Below are 20,483 nucleotides of genomic sequence, written 5' to 3' on the forward strand. Positions count from 1 at the left end.
CACCAAGCTGGACATTACACATGGACAGCAAATATTATGGGAATTTAATATTATTACGGTTGATATATGACATTAAATCTAAGCAATGACCCCAAAAAGGTGGGAAGGAAGAAAAAAATCAGACCAAGCAGGACTATGGAAACATCACCTTAGACACTCAAGGAAGCCGACCTTGCCTTCTGGATCTCAGAAGCATCATAATACAGGGCCAGCAAACACGCTGCAGACCACGCCTGGGTCGGTGACTAAATGGGTGCACAATGCCATTAGACACTTACGTCTCTTACAGGTCAAAGAAGGGATAAAGGACTTACCGAATCAACACAAAATTCCCCGTTCTTATTCGTCAATTCTGTCAGACCTTTCCATGTACTCTCCCTCAGGGATTTGCAGCATCTCTCCAGTCGCATGGTAATCTGCTGGGATATGTCCATCAAGCTCTGATGTGAACTATTCCTCAACAGAGAAAACTTCAACAGCGCTTGGAGAAAGTACCCAGTTGGCCATAACCATTCGGGGCCCTGATGATAGTTCCTCCCCTTCGAAGTTGCAAAATCGGTAGAGTCTTCCGAGTTGTTATAATATGGCCTGTAGTTCAGGTCGGTCGGGTCAAGCGTTGCCATCCCCAGTGGCCCGCGAAGGACAACGTCAGCGATGGTCAGAGCATGAAACCCCCTTTCTGCATCGAAAAGGTCAGGTGCAACAGTCATCGCAATAGTAAAGTTGGGGCGGAGCTGATAGTCCTCATAAGGTTGACTAGATTTATATATATCCTTGTATATTCCGCGACGGTTCACGAGTTTGCTGTCCACGTTGAAGTCCCGGTCTTCCTCAGAGTCCACAGGGACATAGTAGCACTTTTCGAAGTGTGTTTTGACCCTCGTTGCCCAGTCATCGAAAGTAATTGTTAGTCCAGACTCAATGTCAACGCCTGAGTACGGGTAGTGGCCCTTTCTCCGTAGATCGGACACCCAGCGCAGCGCACTGTAGAGCAACCCAGAAATTTCAATCGGTGCGCCGTCTCTTGGAGTACCTGGATATCCCTGGTTTTTAGCCTTTACGCTCTCTCCCATTTTATCCATCCATGTCCCGCAATTCCACCGATTCCCTCCGAATATAATCCCGGTCTCCCAGTCAACATGGACATCCACCTGAAATCCCTCGGGCTTCATCTGCAAGTCCAGCTCCGGACCAGCGTTGTGCTCCCTATACGAGATACCCGATGCATGCCTCTGGAAGACCTCCTGGATAATTTCCGCGATCGTCGAACTTCTACTATACGCTCTCTTATCGTCAAACGGAAACCAAGTATCATCGTAGGGTAAGAATCGTCGAGGAACATTTTCCTCCAGAATTCGAATACCATTGGGAACGATATGGGTATAATCTTGAATAGCCTGCAAGAAGAACCAAACGGAATCACGAGAGTTGTATCTAGGGAACTTTCCAGACGAAAGTAAGTTGGGTATCATGCCATGTTTTAACGTGCTTGCAAAGGCAAGGATATGCTCTTTTGCATCGTCAAAGCGTCCAGTGGCGAGGAGTAACCCACGAAGCGAAATGAAGACATCGCGGCCCCAGCATCTCGCCCAGTCTGTTGCAAAATGAGGAAGACCGGCAGCAAGGCAAGGCACCTGCTTTGTGGGATAAAGTGAAGCAGACTTGACCTCCCCCATCTGCTGTACGCTAACCAGCGCCAGTTCGTGAATGAAATGTTGTCCATGCTCAATAATAACCCCGAGACAATGAATTGCATGTCTGCAAGCTGCATCGTATGCAGCCTTGATAATGATGGTGAAGTATCGGGGCAGCAAGAAATTTGGTACTCGACGTACAGCGTTGAATCTGTCTTCGAGCCACTTTGTCGGTCCTTCAAGTTGTGAGTAACCCTGTTGCGTGATAGCCCGCCGCATCCTTCCGACGACAAAATCAAGCGCCCATTGGCCGGCTCTAAGATTATCACAGAGTGGATGACCTAGGTCATTCGTTTTAATTATCTCTTCGAGAACACTCCACCATCCCTGAAGGCCAGCATAAACAAGAGGGCCAAAATTTGGGATCTTGTAGACTCCGTCCTTCCCGCCGCTGGACTCTCTTTCCTCGGAATCACAGCGATACAAGGTGAAATTCAGGCCGGTAAGATCAACAGAGCGGAAAGTTGCATCTGCATCAGCGGTGATAAATTCACTCAGGCCCACCGGTAAATCTCTTTCATGGATATGTGTTTTTAGTAAAGCAATTGAGCCCGGTGGAAAATCATCGGGGGTATATATTATCGTATCGTCTCCATTCTCTTCAATCCGAAACCCAGATATTTCAGAAACACGGCTGGGCAGACCCCTCAGGTACTTCTCATCAGCGGCTACAATTCGCTTAGCTTCGGTATCATTCTCAACTTCCAATTTCCAGGCCCCTAAAAGTGATGCTTTGGTGCCCGTTAAGTGAATTGGAGCGAGGATGTGCTTAACATTAGACGCAGAAAATGCGGTACGTGATATAAGTAGTGTCCCTTTTCTCGTGTGTGGATGTACCCTGTGAACCGTTATGTACTCTGCATCGTGGTGAATATGAGTCTCATCATATTCCTCAATCGCCATCTCTGTATGCAGGCTGTTCAAAAGCTTCTTTATTCCACCAATACCTCCTTCGCCAGTGGCGTCTTGGACGCCGTTTTCTGAAAAGACTGAATGGTATGAGCGAGTTTCAGTGACGAGATTCACATGCTCAGGATATATCTCATCGTAACCCATGACACTTCCAATCGCAGAAGCGCACATTGCGACCAGAGCTGCATTGGGCAATGTATCCCTCGGATCTCGCTTTTGAGCAGGAGTTTCATTATCATGAGAACAATCCATGAAAAGAGCATGCACCGTAGTTGGCCGAATATGGTGGAGGACAACTTTGGTCTCCATTTGACACCAGTGAGATAACAAGCTTGGATCAAAACTGCCAATTGGAAGACCACCGTGGCGATGAACCAATCGACTTAACTCAGCAGCGCTCCATGCCTGCATAGCTTCTCTAATCAACGCTGTCAATCCAAGTCGTTTTGTAAATAAATAATCAACCTTCTCAGAACCCGTGAATAGCTCCGCATAAACCATTAAGTTCGGACGAATACGCCGAGCCTCATGTAACAAGTATTCCGCAACGGGCAGGGGTGTGGAGTGACAGTTATCAATGCGAAATCCTGCAAAATGTTTCGCCATTAACTTTGTATATCGAGTCATGTAGTCCCATAAAAATGGATTATCCTCCGGACAATTCCCATAACGCAGTTTAACGCAGTCCCCCCAAACGATAACTTCACGTTTTAGGTATGCCCGACAACCCGGCCCAGCGTTGTCCCTTAAAGCGTCGGCATTCCACACCCACCCGTTGTTAACCAAGGCAAGCGACCTTGGGCTATGCGCTTTAGTGATATCATTCAACGGAAGACGAGTAAAATACGTTTCGACGAGTGGATTCTTTGGAGTGACGGGGCCCAGCTTAGGCCCATGGTCATCGAGGCGTAGATACTTGATCCTATGGAATAACTGGTCAAATATTTCCGAGACGTCGTCGTCAAACTCTCTGAACAGTGGCAAATTCAGAGAATCCAGAGTTTTGAAGACATTCTCTTCCACGACAGGTATATCTGCTGTCGTTTCGTCGTATCGACCGTATAGCGCAGTGATGAGTGCAGCACCGATTCGAGGATTTACTTTTCTGCTGTATCTCCCTAAAATCTGGTTGTCATTTTCAAGTGCCTTTTCACGTAGGAAAGCAGCTTTCCTTTCAAACGGCCACTGTCGAATTTCGCTTAAGCCTCCTACTCCGACATCCCCGAAGCCGCCTTTTGGATAATCAAGATTGCCAGATTTCCAGGCTTTGATGATTGCCTCCGTATCACGCTGAACATTGACCGAGTAAAATTCCCAAAGCTTAATCTTTTCAATAACATGTGGCCTCATCTGCTGCATGACGGAAACCAGATCCTCGACGGTTTTAAACTCTGTGGGTAAATCTAGACTTTGCAACGCATTTCCATAACTTAACAGAGCGTCGTCCAACTCCAGGGCAGCTTCTAACCAAGGGGCAGTTTCCACATTATAGCCAGCTTCGGGATGTTCCTGGAGCCATTTGCTGTTATGTGCTGTATGGTTCCATACAATATCAGTCAATGCAAGCAGTCCGTACTCCTTTTCCATTCTCGTGACCATATCTATAACATCGCTTTCTCCATTCGGAAAACATTGGCGATCAAATTCTAACTGGTTGTATATGCTGTACGGAGAATTTGACGCCCCTCGAGTCATTAAGGGCGTAAAATGAACAACATTATATCCCCGTTGCCCAATTCCCTGAAGATGCTTGTTCCAATCCGCCGGGAACTTGCCCATGAATTTGGAGACGATAGAGAATATCGAAAGAGACTCGACGGGCATTCGTTTGCCATTAAGCCTAATATCCGGACACACATCTATATAGTACGTCTCCGTTCTTATTTCGGTTTGGGGCGAAGGTGCGAACGAGTCCGAGAGTTTGGGAAGAAGGCTGTAAGTGATATAGAAGGAAAAGGCTCCTGCACACGTAATTGGGATATCAATCTTGAACTCTCGGTTGAATACCGGTTTCAGTCCATAATTTACCATCAGTTTACGGTTGTAAATGATGAGCAAGGCGAACGGGTCCTTACTTGAATTCCCTGAATTTGTTGCTTTTAAAGCACTCTCCCGGAGCTGGAATATTCACCCACAATCTCCCCTTCCGACAAATAGCGCTACTTCCCCCGATCACAAACCGAAGCAGATATGGGGGATGGGTCGGAGGAGGGAGGTAGATAAAACCTCCCGGAACATCTGGAGCGCCATCGTTGGCCAACGGAAGCAAATACACGTGAGTTCGGGTCGCCATGCTGGGTGAGAATTATGCAAACGATCACAAGGGCCGTAGCCCAGCCACAGGCCCCAAGGTTATTCTCTGGGCCACGATGGTCGCCGAGTTGCGCACAATGGCAGTCTATAGCTGGTGAAAGCAAGGTCGAGGGATGAGTAGAGGGAAAGACAAGGTTCGCATGATATGACGTCAGGTGACTGACCGGTGAGTCTCGCATTCTGTAGGTCGTACAACAAAAGCGAACGCTATACTCTGTACTAGGTAGATTGAGCTCCAATTGGTGGGAAGAAGGGTGCTACATGGTCAAAATCTTGGATGAAAGGACATATTATGGTGAGAGGAGTTCATAATTCACAGAGCTTAGACAAATCAACACCCTAACAAGCGCCCTTCTCATCATCTCTGTCACAGTCCATCACGCATCAGGGCATTTGCGTGTTCACCATCTCCATCTACTCCTTAACGAGTATATGGATCAGCCGCTAGTTTTCAAGGACTTGTCATGCGTATTGTTTGCATACCAGCGAGCTCTTCCAGATTGACTAGAAAGTTGGTCGACGATGCCTTTTATGCTTCTGTGGGGCATAGGAGTTATGGAACGTCTATGTTCCCATTGCTTGCCATAGCCGCAGTACCCAGCCAAAGACGTCGCACTTCCTTCTGAGCTAGAATCTACCAGCCGGTGCTATCAGGTCTTCCATATCGAAGAGATTATTCCACTGTACCCCAGCACCAGCCCCACCCCACGGTTCGGCTATGTACCTCTGGTTGTTTGTACCAGCGGAGAAGGGTTACTGGTGGGGAAGGAGGCGAAAATTAGAAAATCTAAGGTTGTCGTTATCTTCAGCGCCGCTCAGATACACCTATTCGCGCAGAGAGGGGCGATGAGCTTGTTATGTACAGTTCCAGGGAAGGGTAGACAAGCGGCTGATTTGGATCCCAGTTGCCCTTCAGCCAGTCAAGATGATCGCGTCAATGTAGGCATGCCGGCCAGTCGATGGACACGGGAGAAGTGCTTCCACAAGATCGAATTTTTTTGGTGTGACGTGACGACCCATTTTCTCTTATTGTAGTGGACAGTCTGGCCATTTGTCCCAGCACCATCCATCCCAATGGCGCATTTCGTGGAAAAGGGCGATTTAGCGAGTATAGCAGCAGAAGACATAAAGTAACAGAATGTTATTAGACCAGAAGCCGCGTCAATATCTTTACGTACATATATATCGGCATTTGGTCATGTGGCTGTTTTGTTCGTAGTTTGCAAGTCTGAAAGACAAAGGATTCGGTAGACCCTGAATGCTATTTTTCTTTTCCCGTGTATGTCGACTTCCAAGGGAGTTAAGGCGGGGTTCAAAGTAGGCAGATGCAGGTTGCTTGATCCCACTGCTGTACCAAGCGATGCCGGCACTCTCAATTTAGCCCAACTTTCCCAGCCGTCAGATTGCATCGTACTCCGATACGTTTGTCGAACTAGGCCTTCTTCAATAGACTTTGTAATCATTCGCTTTTGCTTATAGTTCCGCATTATCATTTGGGTACACAAAGTTCGTACCATGACCTAACCCTTCCAGTTTTCATCTCTTAAACTCCGGGTTTTGATCTATTGTCTGAGAGATAAAATTCCTCAGTGCAGCCCAGCGGTTTGAGGACGAAGTTTGTGTGGCATCCACAGTGCTGGCAGCTGGCTCCTTTGGATCTGCCAACCCAGTCGCCATTTGCGCCATATTCTTGGCGAACCGATCGCGCTCAACCTTGTCAAGCTTCTCCTTCCGCTTCATAGCGCCGGGTCTGTGCTTCAAACTTTTATGTCGGATAATGTTCACTTGGGCGTCTTCGGGGGCTTCATCATCGGCGTCGGGTAATGCATCAGCGAGAGAATCGAGGTTGGCGACGAGTTTTTTCGACGGTCGACGCCTTTTGAGGGGTTTCTTGCGGGATTTTTCGATCTTGGAGACAAATGCTGAGTGCTTAATGATGCGTTTGTCCTTTTTCGAGGTATGAAATCCAGAGTCGAAGGAATCAAATGTATCAACAGCTTCCTCCCCTGCTGAAGACGCTTTTTTCACTGAAGAGGAGCTCAAGGCCTTGGACTTGGACTTGGGACGGATGGGGGCCTGAATACGTAGAGAGTCAGAAACAACTAGCCAACGTAAGACTCCGGGTAAAAGGAGCCAAACAAAAAAAAAAAAAAAGGGCTTGCTCACCATTGTAAGTACTAGGCAATTATCATGGGACTGCAAGGCCGCTCAAAAATGTCCGTTTCGCTTTCGCAGATTCCTCAAGAGTTAAAAAAAAGAGAAAAAGGCGCGTTTGCTCTGTTTGTCCTCCAACTGAAGGACTTATATAATCAACATGTGATTGGCTGAACCTATTACTACGTCATACCACGTGATACGTTCCAGACAAAAATCGAGCCCCACTTGGCGGAATTATGTAAGCCCCCACAGAACCCGACGATCGCGGCATGTGATTGGCGGGAACTCGGGCCGGGCAAGGATTGTCGAGCTTTGCTTGCTTTCCTTTTCCCAACACTCGCGTGCGACCGAGATTTTGGGCTGGCAATCCAGGCACGTAGCACGAACCATTGTTGAGGCAAGGCACTGGACGCTCCCCCAGGTTCCCCCCGCTCCAGACGCCACCCTCCCCTTCTTCCCCGTATTACCCTGTAGACTGCATGGGAGTCCTGCGGGTTTCCGTTGTATCGCAACTCGCTCTTCTCCGTCCATCAACAGCTTTTACTTCTCAACTATCTTCACATATCACCGTCTCCTTGCCCCGCGCATTTGTTTCTTTGAATCTCACCTTCCAGCGAAAATACACCATGGCGCGACTTTCTCCGTACACGAAGAAACACAAAGTGACCGTGGTCGGTTCTGGCAATTGGTGAGTTCCTCAGCGTCTACTAGGACCTGGTTAGGGGGTGGTTCTGACGGTGGCAATAGGGGTTCCTCAATTTCCAAGATGGTCGCAGAGAACGTCGCCGCGAATCCGGATCTCTTTGAACCTGTTGTCAACATGTGGGTGTACGAAGAGCAGATTGAGATCCCCAAAACGTCAAGACACTATAACCCTTCGTCGCCGCTCTGCAACAGCCTGCAGAGCCTTTCAGACGTAATCAACCAACTACACGAGAACGTCAAATACCTACCGAACATTACCCTCCCAGACAACCTGCGCGCGAACCCTTCCCTGGAGGACTCCGTCAAGGACTCCAGCATTTTGGTCTTCAATCTGCCTCATCAGTTCATTGTGGGCATTTGCCAGAAACTCAAGGGTCATATCTTGCCATACGCCCGAGGGATCTCCTGCATCAAAGGTGTGAGCGTGACAGACGAGGGAGTAAGCCTGTTCTCAGAGGTTATTGGCAGGGAGCTGGGGATCTACTGCGGTGCATTGTCTGGTGCCAACATTGCAAGCGAGATCGCCAAGGGCCTTTACTCCGAGACCACGATTGCATACGACCCACCACACCTAGACTCCAAGGCGCCAACACCCCAGAACATGTCACCCGTTTCGTCGATGGTGAACGTCAACGATATAGTGCATTTCCAGCACAGAGATTCATCGGGCAGCTACTCGAAGGTGAAGCTCAGGCCCTTGCCGGCGGAATACCCTCCGGTTGACCACGTCTTCATCAAAACTCTATTCCACCGCCCTTACTTCCACGTTCGTGTGGTCCACGATGTCGCTGGTGTGTCTCTCGGAGGAGCGTTGAAGAACATCGTGGCCCTAGCTACTGGTTTCGTTGACGGGAAGGGATGGGGCGACAACGCGAAAGCCGCTATCATGCGTGTTGGATTGTTGGAAATGGTAAAATTCGGCAAGAAATTTTTCGGTGAGACGGTCAACCCCCAAACTTTTACCGAGGAAAGCTGTGGTGTCGCCGACCTCATTACCAGTTGCAACGGCGGCCGCAACCACCGCTGTGCCAAGCTTGCTGTTGAGCGCGGCTTGACGGTCGAGGAGGTCGAGAAGACGGAGCTCAACGGCCAGATGCTGCAGGGTACACTCAGCGCCAGAGAAGTCCATGCCTTTTTGAAGAAGCAGGGGCTCGAGGATGAATTCCCTCTCTTTACGGCTGTTTACGGTAAGTCTACAAAGCCATCCCAGCCTACATCGTAGCAGCCACTCATGGTACTCTAGGAATTCTTGAGGGCAAGGTCAAAGTTGACGATATCCCATCCCTTATCGAGCAATAAACGCACCAGGTCATACTTTTCCTCCTTTCTTCATTGCCCTTACATTACCCGACGCCATTAGTGCTTTCTCTGGATACCAGTCATGTAGAATTGACATGCATTTATGGGTTGTTTATGTTATTTTATCTAATGTCGAAAATTTCGAACCCTAGCATGAACGAGTGATTATTTTTGCGATTACCCTGCTTCAACCTTGAGCTTCAGTATGGAACAGGATCAGAGAACGGGTCAATTAGGATGGGGGATAGATAACATGTTGGCGATTCCGGGGGGGGGGGCGAGTTTTGTTCTTTTAGAGCATCGCGCAGAGTAGTTTGGCAGCGTATTTAATCGAAATATAAATCTAACCGACTTTTCCCAAAGGGAACGTTTTGCTTTTCATTGTGGTATTTGGTTTTTGAAGTACAAACATCTCCGGCCTGATTTGGCGGAATAAATTCGCGATCCCCTAGTATGAACCTTTTGCCTCTCGGGAACTCTGGAGCCCCTCTCATCATCATCAAGAAAGTTCATCCCCTCGAAAAACAACACACACCCGAAATCAACACCAGCATGACCTCCATAGAAGATACCCGCGCCTCCCTCCAAGCTCAAATTTTAAAAGCCGAGCAGCACCTCCTCCAGCTAAAGCAGCAACTCGCTGAGATCGACCACCAAGCCTCCCAAGGTAACACAGACACCGCAACGTCATCTTCTAGTGCGGCTACGACGACTGAAAGTTCGGATTTCAACAATCGCGTTCGAGAGGATTTTTGGAAGCGCAAGTGGCCTTTGCAGCAGGATGAGTATCGGCGCTATGGGCGACAGATGATCGTTGAACAGATTGGTTTGCAAGGTACGGTCCAGTCTTTGTCTGGCTTGCTCTCCAAGCCTCCGCCGTGGGCATAGTAGTAATAATTATTTTTTTTTCTCTTTATTTCAACTACAACAGGGCAACTCAAGCTTCGGAATGCGGCAGTTCTCATCGTCGGCGCAGGCGGCCTTGGATGTCCTGCAGCGATGTACCTTGCCGGTGCCGGCGTGGGCACCCTTGGAATCATCGACGGGGATACGGTTGAAGCTTCGAACCTGCACCGACAGATTCTACATCGGACCAAAAATGCCGGAAAATATAAGGTGGATAGCGCAGTTGAATATTTAGAAGAGTGGGTTAACCCCTTTGAAGGGCTCGGCTATTCGACACTGCTAAAAAGCTATATAATACAGACTAAATCCGCATCCCAAGTATATTCCCTACCGGACCCGCCTAACACCGTACGAAGCTCCAGATATTTTCGAAAAGTACGATGTTATCTTGGACTGTACGGATAATCCGGCCACAAGATACTTAATCTCCGACACGGCTGTGCTGCTCGGAAAGCCAGTAGTATCTGCGTCGGCCCTTCGGACTGAGGGCCAGTTGATGATCCTAAACTACCCTCCGAGGTCACCGGGAGATATATCAGGAGGCTCATGCTATCGCTGCGTTTTTCCCAAGCCTCCGCCCGTGGATTCCGTCATAAGCTGCGCAGATGGAGGAATCATGGGGCCCGTTGTGGGGCTCATGGGTGTGATGCAGGCTCTGGAAACGATTCGAGTCATCGCTTCGCCTATGACGGCCGAAACGGGTGAACAATCAATCGTTCCATCTCTTCACCTCTTCTCTGCATACTCGACGCCGCCGTTTCGCAATATTCGACTACGCAAGCGTAGGGCAAACTGCAGTGTCTGCTCCGCAAACCCGTCCATCACCCTCGAGTCGTTACGCAGTGGCTCGACGGACTATGTTCAGTTCTGTGGCTCTTTGAACCCGCCCTCCATTCTCGACAGTAACCAGCGCATTACACCAACGGAATACATCCAGGCCCAACTGACTAGAACGTCTTGCAAGGAAACGGTAGAGGAGCCAATCCTTATCGATGTGCGAGAGAAGGTGCAATACGATATATGTGCCCTTCCAAATAGCATCAACATACCGATCTCGCAGATATTATCATCTTCCAGCCTTACCAGTACGCAAAACCTCGGGAAGCAATCCGCCGATCAGCCTTCCTGGCTTCCAGTGTCAATATTTAACTCTTCCGATGCAGTGTACATTGTGTGCCGACAAGGAAATGATTCTCAAGTTGCAGTTCAGAAATTAAGGGAATTGGGTATCGATCGAAACGGAGAAAGGACTATTGCTGATATGAAAGGTGGACTCAAGGCGTGGAGACGCGACGTTGAACCGGATCTTCCGGACTATTGACTTATGTTCGGCCTGCGACCAAGGAAGTTACCAGAGACCATTAAATTAGCCTTTCCGCGGCATTTATATTGTATGCCACTTCGATCATATCCTAGTCGTGTGGCACTTTAACAGGGGCCTTTTCCAGCCAAGCCCATTCCACATCAACTCTGCCTTGTTCAACCAGGGCAAGTTTCTCAAACACGCTCACGGACACGTCGATGTCCGTTGGTTCGCAAGCAACACCTGTGAAGCGTAGTCAGCAACGATGCGCAACACGTACAAAAGAGAAGAAATGAACCAATGTCACGATGAAAGTGGTCGTACATCTATCAACAACAGTCACGTCGACGCTCTTGTCACCCCGTCTGAGTCGAAGCTTCAACCCACAAAGTGGGTTTTGGTTCGGGTCTGACCCTGTACTTGCGGCGTCGTACAAGATCCGCGAGACAGCACAGACATTCTCGGAGGCAGCGCTGGTTATGCCACAAGCTCCTAGGCCCGGCTCATAGTACGTGAGATCCCCGGAGTAGGGGCCACCATTATCGAGGGGTAGAGGCAGGTTCGAGCTTTTCCTATACGAATCCATTTAGCCTTCTGTTATCCAATGAAGGCAAGCAATGCCAGCAAATCAAGTCGAGAAAACGCGGGATGACGAAGCTCACTTTTTCTTCGACAAGCCCACTGCTAAGCCAATTATCAAGACCAAGAGCACAAGAGCAGCAGCTATTCCGCAAAAGAATAATCTTTGTTTCTTCTTGTTCCCGCCGAACCTCACTTCCTCTTTCAACATTGCCATTGACAATCCAAAAAATAGGCTCTTTTTAGTAGACACCGGAACGTCCTCCTTATGTTGCGCATATCCTAATGTCGATCCAGGGAGTGGCTTGCGACGAGGAACGGCCGCAAGTTGGGCAATGGCCACTCGCGCGCCTTTATCCTTCATGGCTATCTTCTCCTCGGTGACATACCCAGCTTCCCGATCCTTCAACCCTGGCAGGGAGTGGGTTCGCGAAAGCGAAGAGACAGGGCTCTCTGGCGAGGATGCCATTGTCGCATAAATGAATGGAAATAGAAATAATAACGTATTTCTCGTACGAAAATGAAGCAGTGAGTTAAAAAAAAAAAAGATGCGCGGTCGCCCCAAGGCTATTCACCGTCGTAAGCGCCAGCCAGCGCGCAGGAATGCGACAGTTGGCGCGAAACCGTCAAAAAAGGAGAGTGATAACAAAGTAGTTACAAGATTAGAGCAGGGAGTCCTGAGTTGACCCAGCCAACAGGCAGTCAAAGCATCAAGCCATGATGGACAATTGGGAAAAGAATGTACTCCGCAAGGTGACTGGATCGACGAGGTGGTAATGTCTCTGGCGGTCGCTAAGGGGCAGTCTCACTCGGGAAGGACGACGATTGACTAAGCAGCGGTCGGCTCATTATCGGACCGAAATGATAAGATAAGACCATATATTTCGTTGGTCCGAGAAACCCTTACATTTCCGAGATCTCACAGTAACCTAATTAGGAATTGTGCGAGAACTGTAATCCAAATAGCAAACTGTTGGAGCACTGTAGGATTTCTATTATCCTTCTGAAAACACTTCCTTTCAGGAAATGAGCTCCGTTCTAGAATGTAACTGAAGTTTGAACTATGAGATTGAGGATTTCATTTCAGATTGAGAGAATCTTTTCTTGATTCTGAAAACTAGGTAACTACTCCGTACTGTAGTTACAGAATTTCTGCCACTCTTTTGCTGTCTTAACCCACAGCAACCTTATTCAAACCTTACAGATCACCCTATCCAAAAAACCAATTTTGGAATTCTTTGCTATGTACTACATAACATCAGAATATTGGCATTACCCTTGTATCGAGACACTAGTCTCTATGTAGTTAGCCTCCAGCTTAGCGGCTCGGATCTTCTTTGATCCGACGCAGAGCAGTTTCATACTCTAAAAGTCCCCATAGGCATTCGAAGCGGTTCGAGAAATCTCCTCCAGTTTTCATCCCGGTTCTCATCTCAACCTCTTACAAGGTGAGAGAGCGAAGGGCACGAATGTATGGAGTTCACGTTCCGTGGTTCCTATAGCTTCCGCATATGGTTACTGTAGTAGCCTTGTAGGCCCTTCGAGACCATGGTACGCTTGGCACTGGCTTCTTGGCTCAGACTGCGTGGGGAAAGCGGGAAGTACCAACGCCTTGAACTCTTTCTGGTCCAATGAAAGCCAACCTACCACTGGATCACGTGACTTGGGATAGCTACCATAGCAGAAATGGGGAGGATTTGTAAACCGTAGATCCACTAGTCCCGATACATTTACGTCAGAATATATGTTTATCCGAATCCACAGTTGTTTGGAAGTTTAAAAATATATATGTTCTGAATTCAGAAATGTAGCTTCTGATCCTCAATATAGAAATCAGGAAATGTTCAAACCCCTGATCAACAAATATATCTAGGAACATTCAGGATACCTTTTTGGGTTTATAAATGTTTATAGTATAGAAACCATTATAGTATAGAAACCATTATAGTATAGAAACCATTATAGTATAGAAACCATTATAGTATAGAAACCATTATAGTATAGAAACCATTATAGTATAGTTACCCCAGCAGACACTGGAGAGATTTCAACTAATGTGCAATACTACATACATCAAACTGCCTGATCCATCTATAAAAAGGAAATGCTTCAAGTGCAGTTGAGAAAGATAGTTGGTAGAGCAGAATCCAGTTCAAGCCTTTCAGAATCTTTGCTGACAGATATTGTGTAAAGACTTGGTTTGCAGATTGCAGGTAGACTGATTATATGAATCTCATCCTGATTTACCTGCAAAATCAGCAAATCCAGTACCCTCTCACACCAAATTTCATGAGCAGAGAACATGACAAAAAAAACCCTCCAGCAGCTGCCCTGGTTGTGAGTGAATATGCACCTTATTTGCCCAATCTTGATGCTCAACACACAAGTATACTCAACCAGATTATTGAGTTTCAATGTAGTGTGATGTGCATCTCTATTGAATGTAAAGATCAGCTTTTGAAACAATTGGATTGGGGTTGAATCTTCACCAAGCATATGTTAATATGCCCAATCACTGCTGTATGAAAGTCAGAGCTTTTGCAAAAAGAAATGTGTAATTGGTAGTTCAGAAAGCTGCATGCTTTGTAAACCAAGCAATTCCATGACTTTGCAGCTAGCTGGTAGTTGACAGTAGGCATTGATTAAGGTATGGAAGGGGGTAGTAGCATATGAATCATCAGCTTTGTCAGCATTCTCATCATCATCTTGTTGCTTATTGTGTTCTGATCACATGAGGTCTTGCATGAGAATCAGACATTTGTGATGAAGTTGCTTCATCTGGCTGCTGATATAGAGTTCCAATTCCATAAGAGCCCCATCAAGAACCAAGAATATAGTGCATTTGAAGCTCTTATAAATCAGTAAAACCTTTTCAACATCATGCTTGTTGGTTTGCTGCACAAATGCTTTATATTTACAGTATTTATCCTCCCTGATCAGTACATTGCAGTTATTTGGCACAGTATACTTCTTTGCCTGATCAGCATAGTGCACCCTAATATGCATGTTTGGTCAGTGTTTCAAAGCATGTAACATCTTATCTGCTTTCAGGGCAATACTGACAGTGTTGATTAAAATGTCCTCCATCAGGGGTGTCACAATCCAATTGAATACTGGTGAATTCTGCTGTGATCTCAGCATCCATACTGCCCAGCTAGCCAACTGTGATGCCTTGGCAGCCATGACAGTAGCATCTATCACTTTCTGAAGTATAGTTCAGGCATTGGCAACCACACTTTTAAGTTCATTGTACCTGACAGATGTCTGAGAAGTCAATAGTGAATTGCTTCTTGCAATAGCACCAAAGATTTTAGCAAGCAACAAACATGAAATATCAGAATCAATTGACTGTTCATTAAAGAAGTTATAGAGAGCCTGCTGAACAACAGTCTGAATCCAGTCAGGCTTTAGGGCAAAATGAAGTATAATTGAGATCATAATTGAAGCTTGAGTGTGTTTCTGGATTTGGTAGAACTCCAGATAGGTAATTGGGGACTGCAGTTGGGTCCAGTGTCTCTGAAATAAAAACCTCTGTAGGGTTTGGCAGTATTCCTTCTGCCCCTCAGATGTTAATATATGTGATATCAATAATGTATGCGCAATTTTGGACAGGCCCAAAAATTCACTATAACAGAGATCAGAGAGGAAAAATGTTACCAGATTCAGTGCTGGACAGATCTTCAAAACTGGGGGACTTTCCTTGGCCAATTCATGGGTCTTCCACAGTACTTCTCACTTGCAAACAGTCTGCTTCACCTCAATTTCAGCCCACAAATTGAGTAGCTGGTAATGGTATCAGCCATGTTTCACCAAGTCAAAATTTATATTGAATCTCTCCACATCAGAGACAGTACAGCTTCAACAGGAGACTGTTGCAGTAGGGCATTTGATTCCAGCATTGTCATTTTACTGCAGCATGTCACCAAGGTAAGCAATACAAGAAGCAATGACCCTGACAGTTCCTTCACCAGTTACCACAATGTCAAATCCTCTTTCAACTGCTTGTAAACCAGGAGCCAATGCCTCCACAATATCAGGAAAATTTGTAGCATGAGGTCTGAGAGTAATTGTATATACATTGTTTTGTTGTCTTCTTTTGAAATCATTAAGTCCTGCAGAGATCATATAGAAGCCAGTTATATTTCAGTACATGTTCTGATATAAACTGAATCTGTCAATAAACAGCAGGAAGGGAATGGATATAGTCCTCTTGATAGAATCACCTGGGCAGAGCATCTTGATCAGCATATCCCTCCCATATGCCACAATTTCCAGTTCACCCTGGAGCAGAGTGCTAAGTCAGAGCTCTTGTACAGATGATGTGTGGTGAATTGTATTCATCACTTGCTGTACAAAGAACCCATTTGTTTCTGAGGGTTTGTAGCTACCCAATCTGTTAAAGATGTAGTCAAGATGAACATCCAGTCAGGCTAGAATATTATCTTCATGTATGATGTGAGTTTCCTGATCTTCCAGTAAGAGCAGCTTGTTCAGGCAAAGTGGAGGTCTCAGCAAATGAATTCTTTTATCAAAGCTGCTGACAGTAATAGTGTACTGGACAATAAGAACAATTTCACTGGGTTTTGTGCAGGCCAGTCTCTAGTCCTGACCCACAAATTAAATTCTTCCAATATGAATTTCTTGTTCATTCCAAGTGCACTTACATGCAGCATTGTTGCATCTGAAACAAACAAAATCAGAAGAAAAGACTGGTGTCCCATCAGAATACCATGCAAAGTCACTCAACAAACATCTAATGAAGCTCCCCCAGCTCCATGATTGCCACAATTTGGTCAGGTTGTCAACTAGATCAGCCATATCAATATGTATCTTCTTGCAAAATACAGGAGACCTTGCCAGTAATGACAAAAGAGCCACAGGATCCTGAAAGAATAAATTAGATGTAAGAGATGTCTGTATTAGTTGCTTCTTGGCAGGTGAAAGAGTTGGCATTTTCAATGGAACAGCTGGTATGAATGCCTGTCAGATGGGAAGTATAGGGAATTGAGCTCTGCATTTCTTCTTCAATATGCTCAGCCCCAATAATAGAGATCTCAGTGCACTGATATCTTCAGAAATCTGTAAGACTTTCCACAGTGCCTTGTAGTGTTGGTGAGATATTCCCAATTTTTTGCACCATAATTCTAAAGCAAGCATGAAGTGGTCCAGCATTTCATCAGACTCCACATGTGCATGGACTAGGACCTCCAACAGGTCATTCATTATAGTTGGGATGTAGGTCTCAGCTGGCTGGTTGCCCAATGAATCCTCTAGTTGTGAATGAAAATTGGAATCTCCATTGCCAACCAGATGCACTGGATGTAATATAGTCTGTAACCAGGGTTCAGATTCAGGCTCTTCATACTATTGTGATTCATTGTTATCAACTGATCCCATGGGTAGAGCTGCCACTGCTTCTTATATAATCTCCTGCACCCTGATGTCTTCTGGTTCAGAATGAGTGTTGGATAGAGCATCAGGCAGAGCATCAGAGGCATCTGAAAGACTTGCTGCATCCTGTACACAGTAATTAAAATGATGCAGGCTGACAGAGAATTCAAGATCTTACACTCAACCCTGACTCCTCAGTTTGATTGTTTGGCTGAATGTCAGGTTCCACTGAAGATAAAATGTGATTGCAATCTTGTGATTCCTGCAACAAATGGGCAGGCTGTCTGTGCCTTTAAAACTGTGAGGCTGGAAATGGCAAATGAAGTTATCTTCTCCAAAACATATAATTCTCTATGCACCTCAAGTACCTCAGACCTCACATGTTTACTTGAGGTTTATACACCAGTTTCTGCAGTGATTGAGTTTCAAGTTACAGGAACAGTAAGGGTTGCTGCAGAATTGCTTTGGAATAAAGTATATAGGAATTAGAAAGAAAATTGCTGTTCAATTGAGGAATCAGATGTATTATAGCAAAGTTGAATGTTAGAGCAGCTGCAAAATGTGCCAACTGTGCCACAGACCAACTGTAATATCCCAATCATCTAGATCTGTAATTGGCCCTAAGGGATGCAAGATCAGCAATAATCTGCATTCTTCTGGGTGATCAGCCTATTTCAAAGAAATCAATCACTTAGCAGTGTTGAATTTTAGAATGTAGGAGAATATGAATACAGATCTGAATAGCAACTTGAGCAGTTGAATATGCTTCAAGTCAACTATATAATAGATAGCAAACCCCTCTGAAATTCAAGCATTCACTCTCATTCATTCTCAACAGCAATCTGATAGCCAAAATGTTGGAGATACAGAGCATGCCAGTGCCAAAAAGAACAGCTCACACCTTCTCATGAGCTCAATCACACAATATGCCAAAGGCTCAAGGGGCATCATTCAGTTTGAATACAAGTATCTGAACTGAAGTGTTCTCTAATCATACAGAGATTGAAAAGTGGATTCAAGTGGTGGAGCATGAGATATGAAATCAGGTGCAATGGGCCTATATATTGATATTAAATACTGACCTGATTCCTGATACCATTCAGAAGGTGCTGAGCCTTGAGAACTGGGAAGCTGGAAACAACTCATATTTTTGTGAACTTTCCAGGCACATGTCAGATCTCTGTAAAGATTGGAAATGTAAGATCTTGAGTAGCTTGAAGATTGAAATAATGTCCCTAAACTCCTAGTTATGGTATAAACTGACCTCATTTGCAGGATCATGTCAGGGAATGTATTGAACTCAGCTTGACTGAGAATCCTGATTTTGAACTCCATGAAATAACTGATCAACAAAAGCTGATCAGCTATTTTGCCTGATTGTTCAAGTGGGACCAATTCTGTAAAGTCTTTTACTGGATCAAGCCATGTGTCAATTTTGAGAAGTCAGCTCCACAAGAAAAATGGTATTTTGAATGTAAGTCAATGGTAAATCTTAATTACCATGATTTCTGCTCTGACAGTTATGACAATAGAGGTGTATGCAAATTTAGCAGCATATGTGAAGCTGTATCTTGATAACAACAGTCTGAAATGGGATGCATCCATTCTGTTAATCTACATCTGGAATTCTGTACTCAAGCTCTGGGACTGCTTGACACAGAAACCAGAACTGAGAGATGTTAATTTGGATGACTTTGCCCAACAGAAGATCTGACCAAGGAAGCCAAAGACTGTCCATATTGAGACTTTGCCAGGAATTCTGGATATGGTCCAGTTGATATCTAGTATGCTGCCCAGGGAACCCAATTCATGTCCAGCTCAGGCAGTGCAAGCTCCACAGGAGCCAGAGAATGATAATTCAGACAAGAAGAATTAAAATCCTTTGCAGAACATCATGGAGAATTATTTTGAGACTGCAACAAATTGGCCTGCCTGTTTAAAGAGACCTACACCAGCCACAACTGGTTGCATGCTCTGAAAGAGATGCAGATTCTAGTTGAATACATGAAAAGATGCCTTCTCAGATCAAAATTGGCTGTTAGTTTGTGCTTCAAAATAGATTTTGGGGTTTGATATCTAGACTTCAATGCAATGCTCTGTTATATCAATACTTGCAAGAGCCAAATTTTGCTATATTCAATATATATCTCTTTATTGTTTACTGTAATCAGCCATAGGAGCTCTAAGCAAAATGAGTTAGCACTTAGTAATGTATAAATAGACACATCCCAATTAGAAAATCCAAAACAATCAAGTAGACATGCTAGATATAATAATCTCTTTCCACACAAAATCTCTCTCTTCTTCTCTTCTTTTCTTTCTTTCCTTCTCTTGAGCTCATTATATTTCTCATTACCCCTCTCCCCCTATTCCAATATTGAGGTAAGTGGTGGATTTCAGAATGAAATAAGAAACTGCAGCAAACTGAAGAACAATATATACAGAAATAGCAAAAAATGGCTCCACAAACACATAAATTGGCAGCAGCTCAGGACAAGCACTTCCTGATGTCCATAAAGAAGAAGCCAGGGCAAAAGCCCTCAGCTGTCAAAGAAGAGCCCACTATAATAAGTGATACACTCTATGACTGCTGTTTGACATTTGTGTATACAGTATACATTAAAAAGTCTTGTTCCTGCAAGCAAGAAACCACAAAGGCCTGCACCAATTGTGCAGAAGATAAAAAAGTCTGTGCTCCTGTCTCTTCAGAGCTGCAGAAGAAAGTGGCAGCATTGCTGTCTGATCATGATAATTTTCTCAGGCTTAAGAACACAACACTTCAAGAGGAATTGAAAGCCAGTATGGCAGAACAGGCTGCTGATCTTAGTGAATTGCTTGCCAAAATGGCACCTCTGTCAGTCTGAACTAATGAATTCCCCTCTTCCTCCCCCTTCAATGCTGAAGTTGGTGCTGCTACTTTAGCAGTGTTGGAAAAGCTTGTATTCATTCAAGCTGAACAAAAAGAGCTTGCAGAGCATACATTCTGCTCTGTTAAGATAGGTTGAACTGATTGGATATTATATATTCAACTCATGCTAATGTAGTTATATATATAGAATATTGAAAGGACCTTGGCTGACATCTGCCAGGACTTAAAGTCTAATTGTTTATCTTCTGTGGTCAGTATACTTGATGCAATGTTGGGATGAATTGAACTGACTTTGATATTTGATGACAGAAAAAGTGAAAGACAGAAGAAACTGTCTATAAATCAGCAGCCAAGA

At 45.3% G+C, this 20,483-nt stretch overlaps 7 protein-coding genes across 7 annotated transcripts; 4 read left to right on the forward strand and 3 right to left on the reverse strand.

Annotated features, from left to right (window-relative positions):
- Positions 1-32: 32 nt before the first annotated feature.
- CIMG_09981 (glycogen debranching enzyme) lies at positions 33-5,098 on the reverse strand (the record flags this gene model as incomplete). Its single annotated transcript, XM_001238958.2, has 3 exons — positions 33-245; positions 315-4,724; positions 4,787-5,098. 3 exons carry the CDS (start codon positions 5,096-5,098, stop codon positions 150-152), a joined length of 4,818 nt encoding a protein of 1,605 aa, XP_001238959.2. The 3' UTR covers positions 33-149.
- A 98-nt stretch (positions 5,099-5,196) lies between these two features.
- CIMG_12474 (uncharacterized protein) lies at positions 5,197-5,954 on the forward strand (the record flags this gene model as incomplete). Its single annotated transcript, XM_012358373.1, has 2 exons — positions 5,197-5,214; positions 5,508-5,954. The coding sequence occupies 2 exons, from the start codon at positions 5,197-5,199 to the stop codon at positions 5,952-5,954; spliced, it is 465 nt and encodes a 154-aa protein (XP_012213796.1).
- CIMG_09983 (uncharacterized protein) lies at positions 5,212-7,151 on the reverse strand. The gene is made up of 2 exons (XM_001238960.2): positions 7,086-7,151; positions 5,212-6,995 (listed from the first exon to the last, which is right to left on the reverse strand). The coding sequence occupies exons 1-2, from the start codon at positions 7,086-7,088 to the stop codon at positions 6,456-6,458; spliced, it is 543 nt and encodes a 180-aa protein (XP_001238961.1). The 5' UTR covers positions 7,089-7,151; the 3' UTR covers positions 5,212-6,455.
- Positions 7,152-7,456: 305 nt separating this feature from the next.
- On the forward strand, positions 7,457-9,080 carry CIMG_09984 (glycerol-3-phosphate dehydrogenase [NAD(+)]; the record flags this gene model as incomplete). Its single annotated transcript, XM_001238961.2, has 3 exons — positions 7,457-7,764; positions 7,824-8,968; positions 9,025-9,080. The coding sequence occupies exons 1-3, from the start codon at positions 7,703-7,705 to the stop codon at positions 9,078-9,080; spliced, it is 1,263 nt and encodes a 420-aa protein (XP_001238962.1). The 5' UTR covers positions 7,457-7,702.
- Positions 9,081-9,597: 517 nt separating this feature from the next.
- CIMG_13526 (molybdenum cofactor biosynthetic protein) lies at positions 9,598-12,047 on the forward strand. The gene is made up of 3 exons (XM_004444586.1): positions 9,598-9,915; positions 10,012-10,225; positions 10,287-12,047. The coding sequence occupies exons 1-3, from the start codon at positions 9,633-9,635 to the stop codon at positions 11,305-11,307; spliced, it is 1,518 nt and encodes a 505-aa protein (XP_004444643.1). The 5' UTR covers positions 9,598-9,632; the 3' UTR covers positions 11,308-12,047.
- On the reverse strand, positions 10,193-12,585 carry CIMG_09985 (riboflavin aldehyde-forming enzyme). The gene is made up of 4 exons (XM_001238962.2): positions 11,952-12,585; positions 11,614-11,861; positions 11,070-11,532; positions 10,193-11,013 (listed from the first exon to the last, which is right to left on the reverse strand). The coding sequence occupies exons 1-3, from the start codon at positions 12,335-12,337 to the stop codon at positions 11,399-11,401; spliced, it is 768 nt and encodes a 255-aa protein (XP_001238963.2). The 5' UTR covers positions 12,338-12,585; the 3' UTR covers positions 10,193-11,013; positions 11,070-11,398.
- Positions 12,586-19,715: 7,130 nt separating this feature from the next.
- Positions 19,716-20,269, forward strand: CIMG_13527 (uncharacterized protein; the record flags this gene model as incomplete). The annotated part of the gene is made up of 2 exons (XM_001238965.2): positions 19,716-20,113; positions 20,260-20,269. The coding sequence occupies 2 exons, from the start codon at positions 19,716-19,718 to the stop codon at positions 20,267-20,269; spliced, it is 408 nt and encodes a 135-aa protein (XP_001238966.2).
- Positions 20,270-20,483: the final 214 nt, after the last annotated feature.

Source organism: Coccidioides immitis, assembly GCF_000149335.2.
Source record: "Coccidioides immitis RS genomic scaffold supercont3.5, whole genome shotgun sequence".
Taxonomy (NCBI): domain Eukaryota; kingdom Fungi; phylum Ascomycota; class Eurotiomycetes; order Onygenales; family Onygenaceae; genus Coccidioides; species Coccidioides immitis.